This window comes from Musa acuminata, chromosome BXJ2-5, assembly GCF_036884655.1.
Source record: "Musa acuminata AAA Group cultivar baxijiao chromosome BXJ2-5, Cavendish_Baxijiao_AAA, whole genome shotgun sequence".
Lineage (NCBI taxonomy): Eukaryota > Viridiplantae > Streptophyta > Magnoliopsida > Zingiberales > Musaceae > Musa > Musa acuminata.
Genome location: NC_088342.1, coordinates 8,471,999 through 8,486,447, shown reverse-complemented (window position 1 = coordinate 8,486,447; position 14,449 = coordinate 8,471,999). Strand labels below are relative to the sequence as shown.

At 39.3% G+C, this 14,449-nt stretch overlaps 2 protein-coding genes across 2 annotated transcripts; both read right to left on the bottom strand.

Annotated features, from left to right (window-relative positions):
• Positions 1 to 2,966: 2,966 nt before the first annotated feature.
• LOC103984478 (aquaporin PIP1-1) lies at positions 2,967 to 4,424 on the bottom strand. Its single transcript, XM_009401978.3, has 4 exons — positions 4,036 to 4,424; positions 3,640 to 3,935; positions 3,383 to 3,523; positions 2,967 to 3,266 (listed from the first exon to the last, which is right to left on the bottom strand). Exons 1-4 carry the CDS (start codon positions 4,358 to 4,360, stop codon positions 3,171 to 3,173), a joined length of 858 nt encoding a protein of 285 aa, XP_009400253.2. The 5' UTR covers positions 4,361 to 4,424; the 3' UTR covers positions 2,967 to 3,170.
• A 2,099-nt stretch (positions 4,425 to 6,523) lies between these two features.
• Positions 6,524 to 13,728, bottom strand: LOC103984480 (U-box domain-containing protein 33). Its single transcript, XM_009401979.3, has 9 exons — positions 13,204 to 13,728; positions 12,010 to 12,131; positions 11,744 to 11,865; positions 10,730 to 10,834; positions 9,295 to 9,757; positions 8,662 to 8,802; positions 7,960 to 8,484; positions 7,119 to 7,883; positions 6,524 to 6,976 (listed from the first exon to the last, which is right to left on the bottom strand). Exons 1-9 carry the CDS (start codon positions 13,415 to 13,417, stop codon positions 6,782 to 6,784), a joined length of 2,652 nt encoding a protein of 883 aa, XP_009400254.2. The 5' UTR covers positions 13,418 to 13,728; the 3' UTR covers positions 6,524 to 6,781.
• Between the last annotated feature and the right edge of the window lie 721 nt (positions 13,729 to 14,449).

Here is a 14,449-nt window from a genome sequence, read left to right as displayed (position 1 = left end):
TGACCTGACGTCGTAATCAAAGAAAAGGACTACGCTAACTAATTTCCAGTGAGCTTTCCATGTTGAACACATGAGTCTTCTTTAATGTTCCTCAAGAAAAATGATCTGCACTCGTCCTGCTTGTTGAGTCGAGGCATGCTAATTATAAATGACAGCATGATCAGTGCACCGATCGAGCAACATTTAGTGGCAGAGGACTGACTAATATCGAGGGAAGTATGCAGATCAAATCAAAACCAGGGGAAAGAATACATTGTGAAGAGAGAAGAATAGGAAAAGGAGCTCCCAAGTAGAAAGAGAAAGTGTGCCATTAGATCAAATTGGTTGATAATACCTCATGCAGATCAAATCAGAACAGGGTAATTGTGATCATTCAATCATCTTTTTTTCTGTGAAAATGAAAACACATTAGTGTATAGATGATTTCTTCTACTAGTATCATGCTGAACAAGTAGTACATCTACTTAGCAGCTTAAACATTTATGTCAATTAACCTAGTTAATAGAAGAATCATCACAGACTTGATCATCTTCTTCCTGACCCCCTCCTCTTTACCTCCTCTAGCAGATCTTTACCGTGACACATCTTAATTTTGTAATGGTTTAATTGTAGGCAAAGGTAGTATTATATGTTGGTATTCTAAGAACTTGTTTTCTGTAAAGCACTTAAGATGGCCCTTTACTTCAAGATGAGTCACTGAATAAGAGCCTCTATATGAATGAAACATTTGCTGTACTTAACAGGACTTTCATTTGACTATATTTGTGATATTCCCATTACTTGCATATGGGTTTGAGATGTGACTTTGATGTCTCATAGCTTCTGAGCACTCCTTTTCAAAAGCTTGGTGGTTTCAGGTTTGGATTGTGACAATGTTTCAAATTGTCATCTTGTGTCTCTTTCATAAATATATACTGATCTCAGAAAATTATGGAAGAAGCTGGTCTAGGCTGCTTCATGATATGTCTTAAATGTTGTAGGTTCAGTGACAATGAATCCAAGACAACCACCTCCTGTCATCAATTACACCATCCTCTCTCTCTCTCTCTCTCTCTCTCTCATTTTCCTATATGATTTCAATTAAATCGAAACTGAAATAGAACGAAACAACAATAAATGATAGTCTATTACAATTAAATGGGATGTTAAGATAGAAAAGAAGACAGTGTGCAATTAAAAGGTAAATGAATTGTTAATTAAGAACCAGTAGCAAATTAGTGTTCTAATGTACGAATGAAAGGAGTAAAAATACAAATAAATAAAACAACTAGAGAGGAGGTTTGGTGATGGTATTACCAATATTCAAGAATAATATATAATCAAACAACTGATAATAATTCTAGTTTAAATGCTTGGTTAGTATATAATAGTAATTTATGATTAAAACAAAAAAAAAAAATAAAGGAAGAGATGGTGTCGAAATCTAAGTACAAATAACTCAACAAATATTAATAAAAGAGTTTATTCCCTCAAAAGCCCTAAATTTTCATTCTTTTCTCATTCTGGATTTTTTTATTTATTTTGTTTCCGGAGAGCATCCCTTATTTCTGAAAAATGATATGATCTTTGTATGAACGATTACTATCACCTTCTTTTTCGGGCGTGCATTGTTAACCACTACTCACTCCATCACCTCATTATGTTCGTCTCGATTGATTATAAATTTATTATTTATAATTTTTTTAAAATAATTATAAGTTAGAGGTAAATGCTCTAACAACAATAACATTGATGCTTATCAAGTAATATTAAGATTATCAACGAGTGGCAACAAATCTTGGTTTACAGACGACGTCAACGATAGTGAACAGCAATAGGTCCAATAAATTATAATAATTATCGAAAAATTATTTAAGTGAGAGCATCGTGATGAGACGAAGATCAAAAAGTAAAAAATATAAAGATGATAAAGAATAAAAATTACTTGAAAATAAAATAAAAAAGAACGAAATAATAAAAACACGAGATTAAAATTTATCTGCAGTAAAATATGTTAAAATAAAAATACCAATATGTAAATAAGCACGAAAAGTATAAAGCGGTAGCGGGAGAAACCAACTGCTCTGTTCCTAGTTTCCCCTTGGTTTTCCCTCACCGCGATCTCACAATCCGAAGATTACTACGGCTCTTGGCGTTTGATCCACATCGATCATCATGAGCGTGCCCTGAATCGATGATGGTGGAGGCGGCGCGTCGTCGGTGGCGGTCTTCGTAGATCGAGAAACTTCTCGGCAAAAGATTTGGAGTGAAGTTCCCTGGACGCGGCCGCTGGACTCGCACTTTTGTTCCCGAGGAGGAGAGGATCAGATCATGGCTAGGAGATCCATGGACGGTGCCTGGAAGTGTCTTGGCCATTGCGAGATGAGCCGATAAAGCCTATTCCCACTGATCGAGGTACGCACGCTTCCATCAAAATCATTTTTTACGAGAGCATCTATCGGGGTTAGATCTTCCGGAGATGATCCCCCAGTTTTCTTTCTAGGGTTTTCTGATGATTATCTAACTTCAAAGGATCATTACGCTGGTTAATTTTATGAGAGCTTGGAGGAATTCAGCACAAGGGTCATCTTCTCCCCATCTGCTCTACGGCACCAAAAGGATAAACCAGGTTAATCTCATGGAGTTTTCTACCATTTTCTAGGATTCAGCAGTGGAACATTGATTTCTTGCGGATGATGTTATGGCAACAACCTGTGTGACCCAATGCTTATCCAACTACAGTTCAATCATTGTCCTTGCAGTGCGCCAACCCTACCACAGTATTCTAGGCGATGTCCTTTTCCCTTCCATTGATTGATGCAAGCATCTGTCACAGGTTTACCCATGTACCAGGTCTTGTCTTGCTTCGTGGAGATTGGGAAGAAAGATGACTCGTGAAGTAGCAGTAAGATGGTAAACCCATTACAACGACACTATGAGCAACAGTATGTCACAAGTACATAAATGCACAACAGTGGAACCAAAGAGCAGAGAAAGAGGTCTCGTGAAGCAGCAGTAAGATGGTAAACCCATTACACCGCTACTTAATTTACACGCTTGATTAGCAACAGTAAGTCACAAGTTCATAAATGCACAACAGTGGAATCAAAGAGTAGAGGAAAAGAACATGAAAGGAAGGCCACAACAAGATCATCAGCAAACAGAAGGTAGACACCTCGAAGGGAAAGTGCTCAGGATCTGTTCTTGAAGGGGATGGCTCTGATGACTACCTGGTGGTAGATGGCAGCAAGGGCAGCTCCAATGAAGGGACCAACCCAGAAGATCCACTGAGGAAGCAGCATCAGAAACACAAAATTTACATCAGAATTGTTGTTGAAAATTGGAATTTACAGCTTAATTGTGCATCTCTTTGCTACTATCTCACTAAGCTGAACATGCTTACATGGTCATCCCAGGCATGGTCCTTGTTGTAGATGATGGCAGCTCCCAGGCTCCGAGCTGGGTTGATGCCAGTGCCGGTGATGGGGATGGTTGCCAGGTGAACCAGGAAAACAGCAAATCCAATAGGCAAGGGAGCAAGGAGCTGTACATCCAGACCAAAATATTGAGGAGAAAAATTATCTGATCTAGTTCTGGTCTGCAAGTAAAAGCGACGAACAACATGACACCAGTTCTACACAGTGAGCAAGGAGCACTTACAGGCACATGAGAGTCCCTGGCATTCCGCTTGGCGTCGGTAGCAGAGAAGACTGTGTAGACAAGGATGAAGGTGCCTACAATCTCAGCACCCAGGCCGTCGCCCTTGGAGTAGCCAGAGGCCACTACGTTGGCTCCGCCACCGTTGCTTTCATAGACTCCCTTCTGGAACCCCTTCACCACACCAGCTCCGCAGATGGCACCCAGGCATTGCATCACCATGTAGAAGACAGCCCTTGTGAGGGACAGCTTCCGCGCCAGGAACAGCCCAAAGGTCACAGCAGGGTTGATATGGCCACCTGCACAACAAAACAGGAGGTGAGTTTTGCTGTCGGTAGTATTCTGGACAAACATGAGAGAAGAAGAACAACGAAGGATTGAAGGCATAAGTGAGGTTACCGGAGATGCCAGCAGTGCAGTAGACCAAAGCAAAGATCATGCCTCCAAAGGCCCAGGCAATTCCCTGGATGCCGACGGTGGAGCACTTGCTGTTGGACTTGACCACCCCCATGACGGTAAGGATGGTGATGTAGAGGAAGAGGAAGGTGGCCATGAACTCTGCGATTCCAGCCCGGTAGAAGGACCATGACTTGAGTTCTCCTGGCTCAAAGAGAGGGGCTGGTGGTGGCTCCTTGTAGTCCTTGTCCTGAGCTGCTGTCCCGATGGGCTGCCTCTCCGAGAACTTGTTGGCTCCAAGCTTCACATCCTCCTCCTTCCCCTCCATCCTCTCTGACTCCTTTTCCCTCTACCAGCTTCTGGAGCAACGAAAGACAGTATGTGAAGGGAATTAAGGACTGTTCTGGTTTCTTTATAGCGGTGCTGAAGGTGAAAACAAAAAGATGGTTTCAATTTATTGCCTAAAATTGTCCATATTTTCCTTTGTTTACCATTTTGTATTACAAATCCATTGACATATTTCAACTGGTTTTACAGGTTTTGCAGGGACCAAGACAGGGAGGCCTGTAGGACACTCTTGTCCCTTTCTCCTTTCCCAACGGGTCATCTTCTTTCCTCTTTAATGGATTCTGGTCACTTGGTACAGCCATAGCTCTGTATATTTTACCGCTCTATCTGCTCTCCATCTACCCTAAGGAGAAGCTATCGTCCGTTAACTTTGATTGTTTTGCTGTCCGAGCTCTATGACCAGAAGTTCTCCCCCAGAAGAAATGACAACTAAAAGGATAAAGAGACTACCGGCTCGATGTTCCTTGTTGCGCCACCTCATTGGACCACAGGACAGGTTAGAATACAACCTTTACACCTGCGCTATATTGTCATTATCCATCCATGACTACTATATCCAATTTGAAATCTATATTATGTGAGTTCAAGCATTCTGATTTCTCTATGACATTTAATCTCTTCTGTATTGATATGGCCAATACCAGATTGCTGCTAATTTATTTGTATCTCCGCGCACATTTATCATCATCGGCGGCAGCAGCAGTGGAAAGACAAACAACATGATTGGGAGAAGCGACAGCACGAGTCTGGCATCATGTGGGAGACAACTCACGCCATGGTCCTTCGCCTCCGCTGGCCACATGATGTGCCCGGGCCCCGCGCCAGCCACCATGACGACAAGTCTCTCTGAAAAGGCTCGTCTCTCTCTCTCTCTCTCTCTCTCTCTCTGTTCTGTGAAATGTCTCTCTGTGGGAAGGCGTACGCTCTCTGAGAAAGAGGCTCTCTTTCCTCCTCTCCAAGAAAGGACTTTTGTTTTTTTGGCACGCCTCAGTGAAGCGGACTAGACACGATGTCAATCAGCTTCATTCATTATTGAGGTGGATTCAGTTTGATTTGTGATCACACCAAATCATGAATCAAATTATTAAGAGGCCAACGAGGATTGACTCATAGCAATCTTCCAAGAATAGTTTTTTTTTTCCTCGTCTAATATTTAAAGAAAATTGGAAAACTCGTCTCCTAAACGTATTGGCCTAAGCAATGTTACCAGTGACAGAAACAATAAACTGCAAAAGAGAATATGAGCCTGCAGATCCAAACGTATCAAAATCACATTATCCTCACTTTTTAGGTGGAATACTATTAGATTTTCATTGGTACTCTATAAGGTTTCTTTCTCTAAGTTGTTGCTCAAAGACAACAGAAAAGATTCATCTATTGCTTAACAAAAGAGGAGGAATACATGATTATTTATAGGACTTCTAAACCCTAACTCCTAATAGCACTCCTACTCAAGACTCATATTCCTTTATAACTCTTAATGCTTATCTAAGAACAACTCGACTTGACTCTTATTCCTTTACAACTCTCAATTCTTCGTCAAGAAATAACCTCATAACCTTAGTCGGCCTTTTTACCTTTTTAATAGGGGTCGACTTAGGCAGGTTTTACATGAATGTTCCTCTATATTAGGACTCTCCTAGCTAGAGTCCTAACAAAAACTAGAAACTCACTAACTAAAAACATTTGCTTCACACGTGACAGAAATATTTAATTGAGAGTGAATATGATATTTCGACGACCAATGATCTAAAAATTTTAATGTTAGCAAAGTATTTATGTGTAAGGTAGAGATTGAAAAAGGATTATGATTAAAAATTTTAAAAAAGTCATATTGATTAAGGAACAATTATGATTAAGAATTATGATTACAATTAAGAACTTAATTTTGACATCATAATCTATTTTGTATTGCTTTTAATCAACTAATCATATTCCTTTATGGTTTAGATTATGATTAAGAATTATGATTACAATTTTTTTTCTTTATTATGAGGCTAGTAAGGAACAGAAGAAAATTAGACAAAAATGAACTTTCCTTGAGCAATTGGAAACTTTCTTACATGATATTCCACAGAATAGTGTGCTTACTACACATTTGAAACCTAGGAAGTATGATATTCCACTCAATCAAATCAAGACGGGCAGAACAGCTTATGAACATGTTGAGAAGAAAGAAAAATAATGCTTTGATGTTTACAAGAAAAATTAACCACATGATACAACTTAATGCAGCATTTTCTGTGACTACATTTTCCCTTTTCCTTTTCCTACCTTATACCTATCACACCCTGTATCCAAATTCAAGTATCAGGGAATATTTAGATGCTGAAAATTATACAAGCTGCAACAACTGAAGAACTTCAACTGTACAAGAAGAGGAAAACAGAGAGAGAGAGAATCAGATTTGCTGTTGTTGCTGCTGAAGCCATTCTTGAATGGCTGAACGTAGTGCATGATTCGGAATAAGCTCGCAGTTTGGAAGCTTCAAGTTTGTCATAGGTGATGTATCATGACCGCTGTCGATCCAGCCTTTTATAGCTTCAGCTTCATAAGTGAAGCCATCTGCTGCTATATGTGGATCATTCATTGTCTCCTGAGATTGTGTATAAACACAACAAATTTAGCATGTTTCCCGGTAATCAATGGACGGTGACTTTGCCATATTATGAAAAGAAATGACTTTGAAAACATGTCTACAGTTCAAGCAATGATAGCGGAGAGTAGTTAATGCTAACCTGGAAGATCGGACAGATGAAGTAAGAAGGTATGCGGCTGTTGTCACAGGAGAATGACCTAAGTGACAGTGATGACACAGACAATGAAGCTGCCTTCACCATAGGCTCAACTATTCTCCATACCTCTTGGGTAAGATCTGGTCGGTTCTTCCTACTCATCTCTGAGCATCTTAGGCCCAAATGTGCCAATTGGTTTGCTTGCACAAAAGGCCAGTTTCCAGCAGATTTATCAATAATTGCATGCAAGTCTCCATTATCCACAGCTTCCTGTACATCTCTTGCAATGCGCAGGGGAGATTTCCCTGTCAAGAGGCGTAGGATTATGATTCCAAAGGCGTAAACATCGGATTGTGGTGTGAGCTCTCCTGTAAGGAAATATTCAGGGTCCATGTATAAAAAGGTGCCTTTGGGATTTGTCTGGCAACAGAGAGTGGTGCTGGTATTGGACTGTTTGAGGAAACGGCAGATGCCAAAGTCACCAATCTTACTCACAAAGTTGGCATCCAGAAGAATGTTGTCAGGCTTGAGGTCACCATGGACGACAGGATGGGGATTGTTTGAATGAAGAAAGATCAGAGCAGAGCATATCTCCACGATGATACGTGTGCGGACCTGCCATGTGAGGGGTGCAGAGCTGTTCGTGTAGGCAAGACAGTCTTCGAGGCTTCCATTAGGGAGGAACTCATAGACTAGAGCAAAGATCTCCGGGCAAGCACCAATAAGAGTGACAAGGTTTGGGTGCCTCACCCTGCTGAGGACAGTCACCTGAAAGAACAGACACTCACTTCGCATGAGCAATAGACATTCTTGTACTTGAACATTAGGAGGACCTCAACATTACCTCTTGATGGAACTCAGATTGGCCTTGCATACTTTGTTGATGCAGCAACTTTATAGCGACAGCTGTGTTGCGAATAAAGCCCTTGTATACACATCCAAATCCACCTTCTCCAATCTTCAATGAGTTGCTGAAGTTTTCAGTTGCTTGCATAAGCTCCAACGAGGAGAACTCCAAGCTGAAAGCCCCAGAAATGCTAGATGTCTGCTGTCTCTTCTGAAGTAGCTCTTCAGCTTCTTTAACTACTTTATCACGCTCTTGCTGCAACAAATCATAGTCTGATTGAAGAGAACAGAGAAGATGATGCGCCTCTGTGAGTTTTCTGTCATACTCTTTGGCAACATGTTCAGATTCAGAAATCTTAAGATCCAATTCCAACTTTTGTTCGATTGCATTTTGGAGACGTTTAGAAATTTCATAGTGTTGACTCTTTAGCTTTTCTACTTCCAACTTTTCCCTTGCAAATGCTTCCTCGATTTCTTTCCTGAGTCTCACCTCCTTCGTGTATAAATTCTCTGATGCTTTGGCCTGAAAGGGAAAATTGTCAACATACTGGAGGTAAATGATTGGTTTTCCATAGAGAATTTTCTAATCTCTTTTTGAGATGACTAAAATTTTAAACAATCTTTACGACAACTATGAACTATATATCATGCATTCTAAACTAATGTTATATCAAGAAGATTTATGATGGAAAAGATATACCTTTTGGAAAGCTAAAACTGCATTCAGTTCAGCTTTTCGGCGCTTGCAGGATTCTTCATAAGCCTCATTCTTCAAGTTCTCAGCCTCTTTCATGGCTTCTTGAAGTTTATTATACACAACACCATCTGACCCCAGATCTTCCTGTAAAATGGAATGGATTATTTTTTCATGTCAAATGAGGCCCTTTTTAGAATCAAAATATGCGAACATATTGTGCATGTCACTTCTAGAAAATAATCATTTGCAGACCTTTAATACAGAACTGACTTATCTAAAATGTTTTAAGGTTAAAGTAATAATAGTATACTCATCATACCCTTATAAGTCAATTCATTACTCACTTCCAATGAAGGACTAAATCTTATAAGTCAATTCATTACCCACTTCCAATATAGGAATAAATTAGAGTGTTATAATAATACCATCAACTCGCTAAAACAACCGAAACATGTTGCCAAGGCTGCCTTATCGAAGAGATGAGGTTGCCATGACACTTTGATGGCTAGTTAAAGGGAACAAGAAAACCTTAAATGAAAATAACTTAAGCTCATGCAAGATTACAAACTGAACTTGGTTTCCGTTGCTTTTTTTCCCACGAGACCATGAACAAATAGATTGTGATATAGAACTCACAAGATAATGATGGGAAGGTGCAGAAGGGAGATCCTTCTCGGAATCATGCACTGAAGTTAAGATCACTGACCCAGCTTCAGCCTCTTCATAATTGGCCAATGATAACATACTGAAGTTGCTAATTTCCTCATAGTTTGTTGATGATGAACGACATGAACTCTGAGAACTCCTTGAAATTCCTGCCCATGGATCAGATGGACTCCCCCCCATACTTACTCTACTTTGAGGAATTGGAAGCTCAACAGGCAAGGGAGATGACAATGCTGCCACATTTCTACCTCCATTAGAATTAGTAGATGCATGCACGGGCAGATCTTGGATATGGCTTCCATGCCAATTAAATGATTCATTTTGTCTTAAGAATGAATCTGGTGATCTCAACTGTTCACATTGGCTGTATGTGGAGCTTCGGCTGGTCATCATAGGTGATTGTAATATCCGAGATGCATCTGAACTAGGTTCACTGTCAAAAGAAGTATAAATCCATACATTTATAATTTTCATATAATGAAAGATATGTTACTAAAGAATAAAAAGGTTTTGCAAACAATCACTAAACAATGATCAATTTGGACCATCCAGTTTGTTTCAATGACTGGGGGAGTTATAGGAAGCATTCAATATTTGGTTCTCTAGTTAATACAGGAAAATCTAACAGATATGGTTCTTTGCACATTAGTACTAACCAAATCAAAGAGACTGACCAGTTATACCCCGGTTGTTCCCTTTTCTCTAGAAAAGCCTGTGCACTTGCACCCAGGAGATGTAAGTATTTGGCACAAGCTAAATTTGTGCAAAGTGGAGATCTTCCCCTTGAATTCTCTCTCAGATATAAGGAAAGTAATTAACCAGACACACCCATGCCTTAGGTGACAATGCATGATTGTTTAGAGATAAATGCTATTTATAATCGTTTATATTCTGGAAATCTGTACAAAGGCTAAGTGGTTCTCACACAGTGGCACAGGTGTGCCATCTATATAGACTACATCTTAGTTTACAGAAGAATACATGTTAATGTGGTTTAAGATTGGACAATGCCATTAATTATAGATGTTATTTTTAGACAATATCAACATCTCAATGAAATTACAAAGGACAAAAGCATACGGACTGCAAATACTAGGACTTTTTGGACTAAAATTCTAACTAATGTTATACTAATAATTCTTGACACTAGAAGGACAACCTGCAGAAATGGAAAGAAACAGTATAATGTAAGAAAACAATCAAAATTTTCATTGTTTAAATCTAGAGCTGAAAACCAAAAGAAAGATCAAACACATGGATTTTAATCTAAAACACAAGAAAGTCTCTTTAAAAATTAACAAATTAGTGGTAGAAAAAAACAAATTCGTGATCAAAATCATCAACACAAAAGAGAGAGAGAGAGAGAGAGAGAGAGAGAGAGAGTCATGCTTAAGAACATTCGCACCTGGTGCAAATCAATTTTTCTTTGCAAACGAACCATATCCTGCATGATGGATTAGCTCGTTGCTTCACACTGATTGCTGTCTTGGATTTAATCTCTTTCATTTTCCTGTAAAATAAACATCTTGAATTGGTTAGGAGTTAGCATCAAATAGAATACCCAATTATCTTCTGTTCTTTCTATTTTTCATTATAATGTGGTATTATTCATGTATAAATAATAAGTATAACATATCTGTTCTTTTGAAGTCCAATGCCATCGATTAATGTGCCATAAACTTTTTTCATTTTCTTTATGATTCAAGTTGCACTTGATTTATTTTCTGTTTTTGCATATTTCAATTAGTTTTGTCCTTTACTTTCACGGCTATAAAATGGAGTAAATAAGTGGTATCTTGAGTTCAATTAATCTTTTGGGTCAAATTTCTAGTTAGGAAGAAAACATCTATTTTCTATGTATTTGATTGATATTGTAGTCTTATTGAATAACAAAAGTCATTAACCTATTGCCTCTAATGTAGAGTAGTGTATAGACTCTCAAGATTTCCTAGTAGAGAAGTGGCAAATAAATAACAGCAAGCCGTCCTCCTACCTGGGTCAAAACTTCAAAGCAGGAAATTTCTAAGCAATCATCAAAGTATTTTAGATGGGTACATCACCCAGGCCTTTTCTATCAGTATGAGGTTGACTCTAAAGAAATAACTATTTGAGGTCATAAAAATTCTACGAGAATTATGGATGAGCGGAACAGAAGGTCCTACTGCATGAGGTCAAAAGTGGCTTGAAACAACTAGTCTTACTTTGGGGAGTAGACCAATAGTTTAGTCCATGCTTTTCTCAAAGATGTCAATAAGGGAAACCAATGATGAGCACATATAGATACTGCATGAACATAATTTTATTCTGCAAATAGGACATGTTAATTTCTTGGAGATAAGCAACCTTGTCGGCGAAAGCTGTTGCAGCCTTTTTCTTTTTTTGTTAAAATATGCAACACAACAAGGGATGTAGTTCATACTTGGAGTAATGCTTATCTGCTGCTGCTCCCATGATGAGTTTGGTGATCCGGTGTTGTTCGATGAGCTCAACAAGCCCTTTTGCAATATCATCCATCTCAATCACCACCTTCTCCACTTTTCGCTGAGAGGATCAAAAGATGAGTTACAAATCATTTATATAAATCAATAGATCCAGAAGGAAGGGGGATTCCTCCCCTTTAGATCTATAAAAGCTCAACAGTGCTAAAAGGGCAATGAACATGAAAGAAGCCATAGAATGAATCACCTTCAATTGTGAACTTATAGTGATGTAGTCATTTAAACTCTTATTCATCTTTTCTTTCTCCAGCATCCTATAAGCATTAACTTGCTGTTGCTTGAGCGAGCTTGCAGGAAACTTGCCACCCACTGAAATCGAGGAAAATTTGAATTAGTTGCCTTTAAAGAAGTTCTAGTATCAGAATGATCGATAAAAGATAATGAATAGTAACTTCAAGAGAGAACTTAGATGGTAACAAAAAACTTGAAATAAAAAAGGATGTTTCTGATAATGAGATGGAGGCTAGTTATCGTTTAAAATGTCGAAACCGATCGCTGCCGGTCAGACCTCTTGATTCTATCATTTACTATGTTGCACTCAATTAAGAATCGGGTTACTTTTAAGATTTTTCATCTGGATATCATGCTGATTATGGCAACCAGTAATCAGAAACCCCAACAAAACCTAAATCATATACCGTACAGATGTTCTAGTTTAAATTTCGAGCTCTCGTTTGAATTGCCATTCAGGTACTACCAGTGGTGGACTGTCCGTCCGAGTGATCACAAAACATAACCCTCTAAAGTTGTGATTTGTATATATGAACAAAGGTATAAAAGGAGAAGAAACCCAACCGATGTAGATCTTCGAAAAGAGTGGTCTTTGAACTCGAGCAAAAGATCCAGTTTTGGTAATTGGGCACGGACAATAGTAAATCAAAGCATAACACACCATCGGAAAAGAAAGCCGATTTCTGTGTTTACTAATGAGTCATAACAGTTGACAAAGAACTTCTCTTGTTTCCTGGAAGCTTTGACTTGATTAAGAAGGGATGGAGCAAACAGAGTCTTGGGGTTTCCATGATCTAATAGTGTACAGAAGCAGCTCAACATGATTTTTCTTTGCTTCATATGTTGCCAGCATCGACCAGCTTCTACTGCAGATTTCGTAAGCAAAACTACGTGAATCGAAACCTAGAAACTCAAGTGATTTCCGGATGACTATACTATTTCAAAGGACCCATAAAAATGAAGCCTTCCCCCCCCCCCAGAAGAAACCCTTCATCGAAGCGGGGAACAGCAAAGAAATCGTAACAGCAGGAATTCGGCATGGGAACTCACCGGACCCAAGATCTAGAGGAAGGAATCCTTTAAGAACACATAACATTGCAATGTAAAGTCAAGAATTAGCCCACATGCGAGGGGAAGAGAAGGGGCATACGCATGGGAATCAGCTGCGCCGGGGTGTGGACGTGGGCGAGGACGATGGGCTGGTCCCTCGAGGTGTTCTGAATCGCCCAGAAAAAGGCGGACTTCCCGGCCTTGTACTCCGCCGGCACCGCGACGTAAACCATGTCTTCCTCTTCCATCGCCGGCGCCTCCTCCTCGATCTCGCTCACGTTGCTGCTAAGTGCCCGGCCGTGGCTCGCCTCCATGGACTAATCTCTCAATCCAGGAGCTGACCGGGGTGCCACCGGACGCAAGAACTCTCTGCCGTCAGCAAAAGGCGGCTCCTTTTTGTATCTTTCGGAGCAACGCATCAAAATCGAAGCAAAAAAGAGATCTTTTTCCTCGGGATCTCTCTCCTCTATGGAGTTACAGAAGCAAAGATCTCTCTTTTGCGTGGAAATTGGATGGTAGCAAGAAGCGATGAGACATAGGATGGATTGTACAAGCGGGCTTCTGATATGCCGGATGCCAGACAGGTTCGACGACCGAGAGCAAAGTCAACAGTCCTCGGGAGGGAGGGAATGCTGCTGTTTGCTCCCTGCACAGTTTGGAATCACAATAAAGTCCTTTTTTGGGTTGTTCACGAAATATAATTCATAATATTACCTGAATACAATCTTATTTCTTAGTTGATGTAATTTTATCTTGCAGTCACTTTTCCCACGTCATGTGGATGTATTAGTCGACTCGATACAGGTTTTTGTGCTCCCAATCAACACATGCGGCGTCAACTCAGCTAAAGTCAACGAATAGTTTCTGTTTAGATTGAGAAAAAAATTCCATGATGACCGCTCCATTAGGGTTTCAACATTATAAAAGAAACTTCCTCGTCATTTCATCCTATGATGGCTTCCATTGCATTATATGATCTCGATGTACGTCTTTTTCGATCAATATGGTTATTTGAATGGATCATCTTGATGGTCACATTGAATTCATTCGACGTTTGCCACCTCACGAGCTTATAATGCTTTTCGTACGAACAAAAAAAAATCAAATTGACTCCCATCAATGATCTCATTCGGCCTTTATTAGTGTTTAGTTTGTAATTATCATGTTGTACTTTTCTATTTTTTTCTTAATTTTTTTATTGACCTATATGATGATTAAAATATTATTTATCTCTTTTTAGGTGTTTTATCATATAAAAAATGATAAGATGGTTTATAATATATGAGGGGAGGAAAGATTATTTTTTTAAAAATAATATATCAAATGACATACATACGAACTCGAAC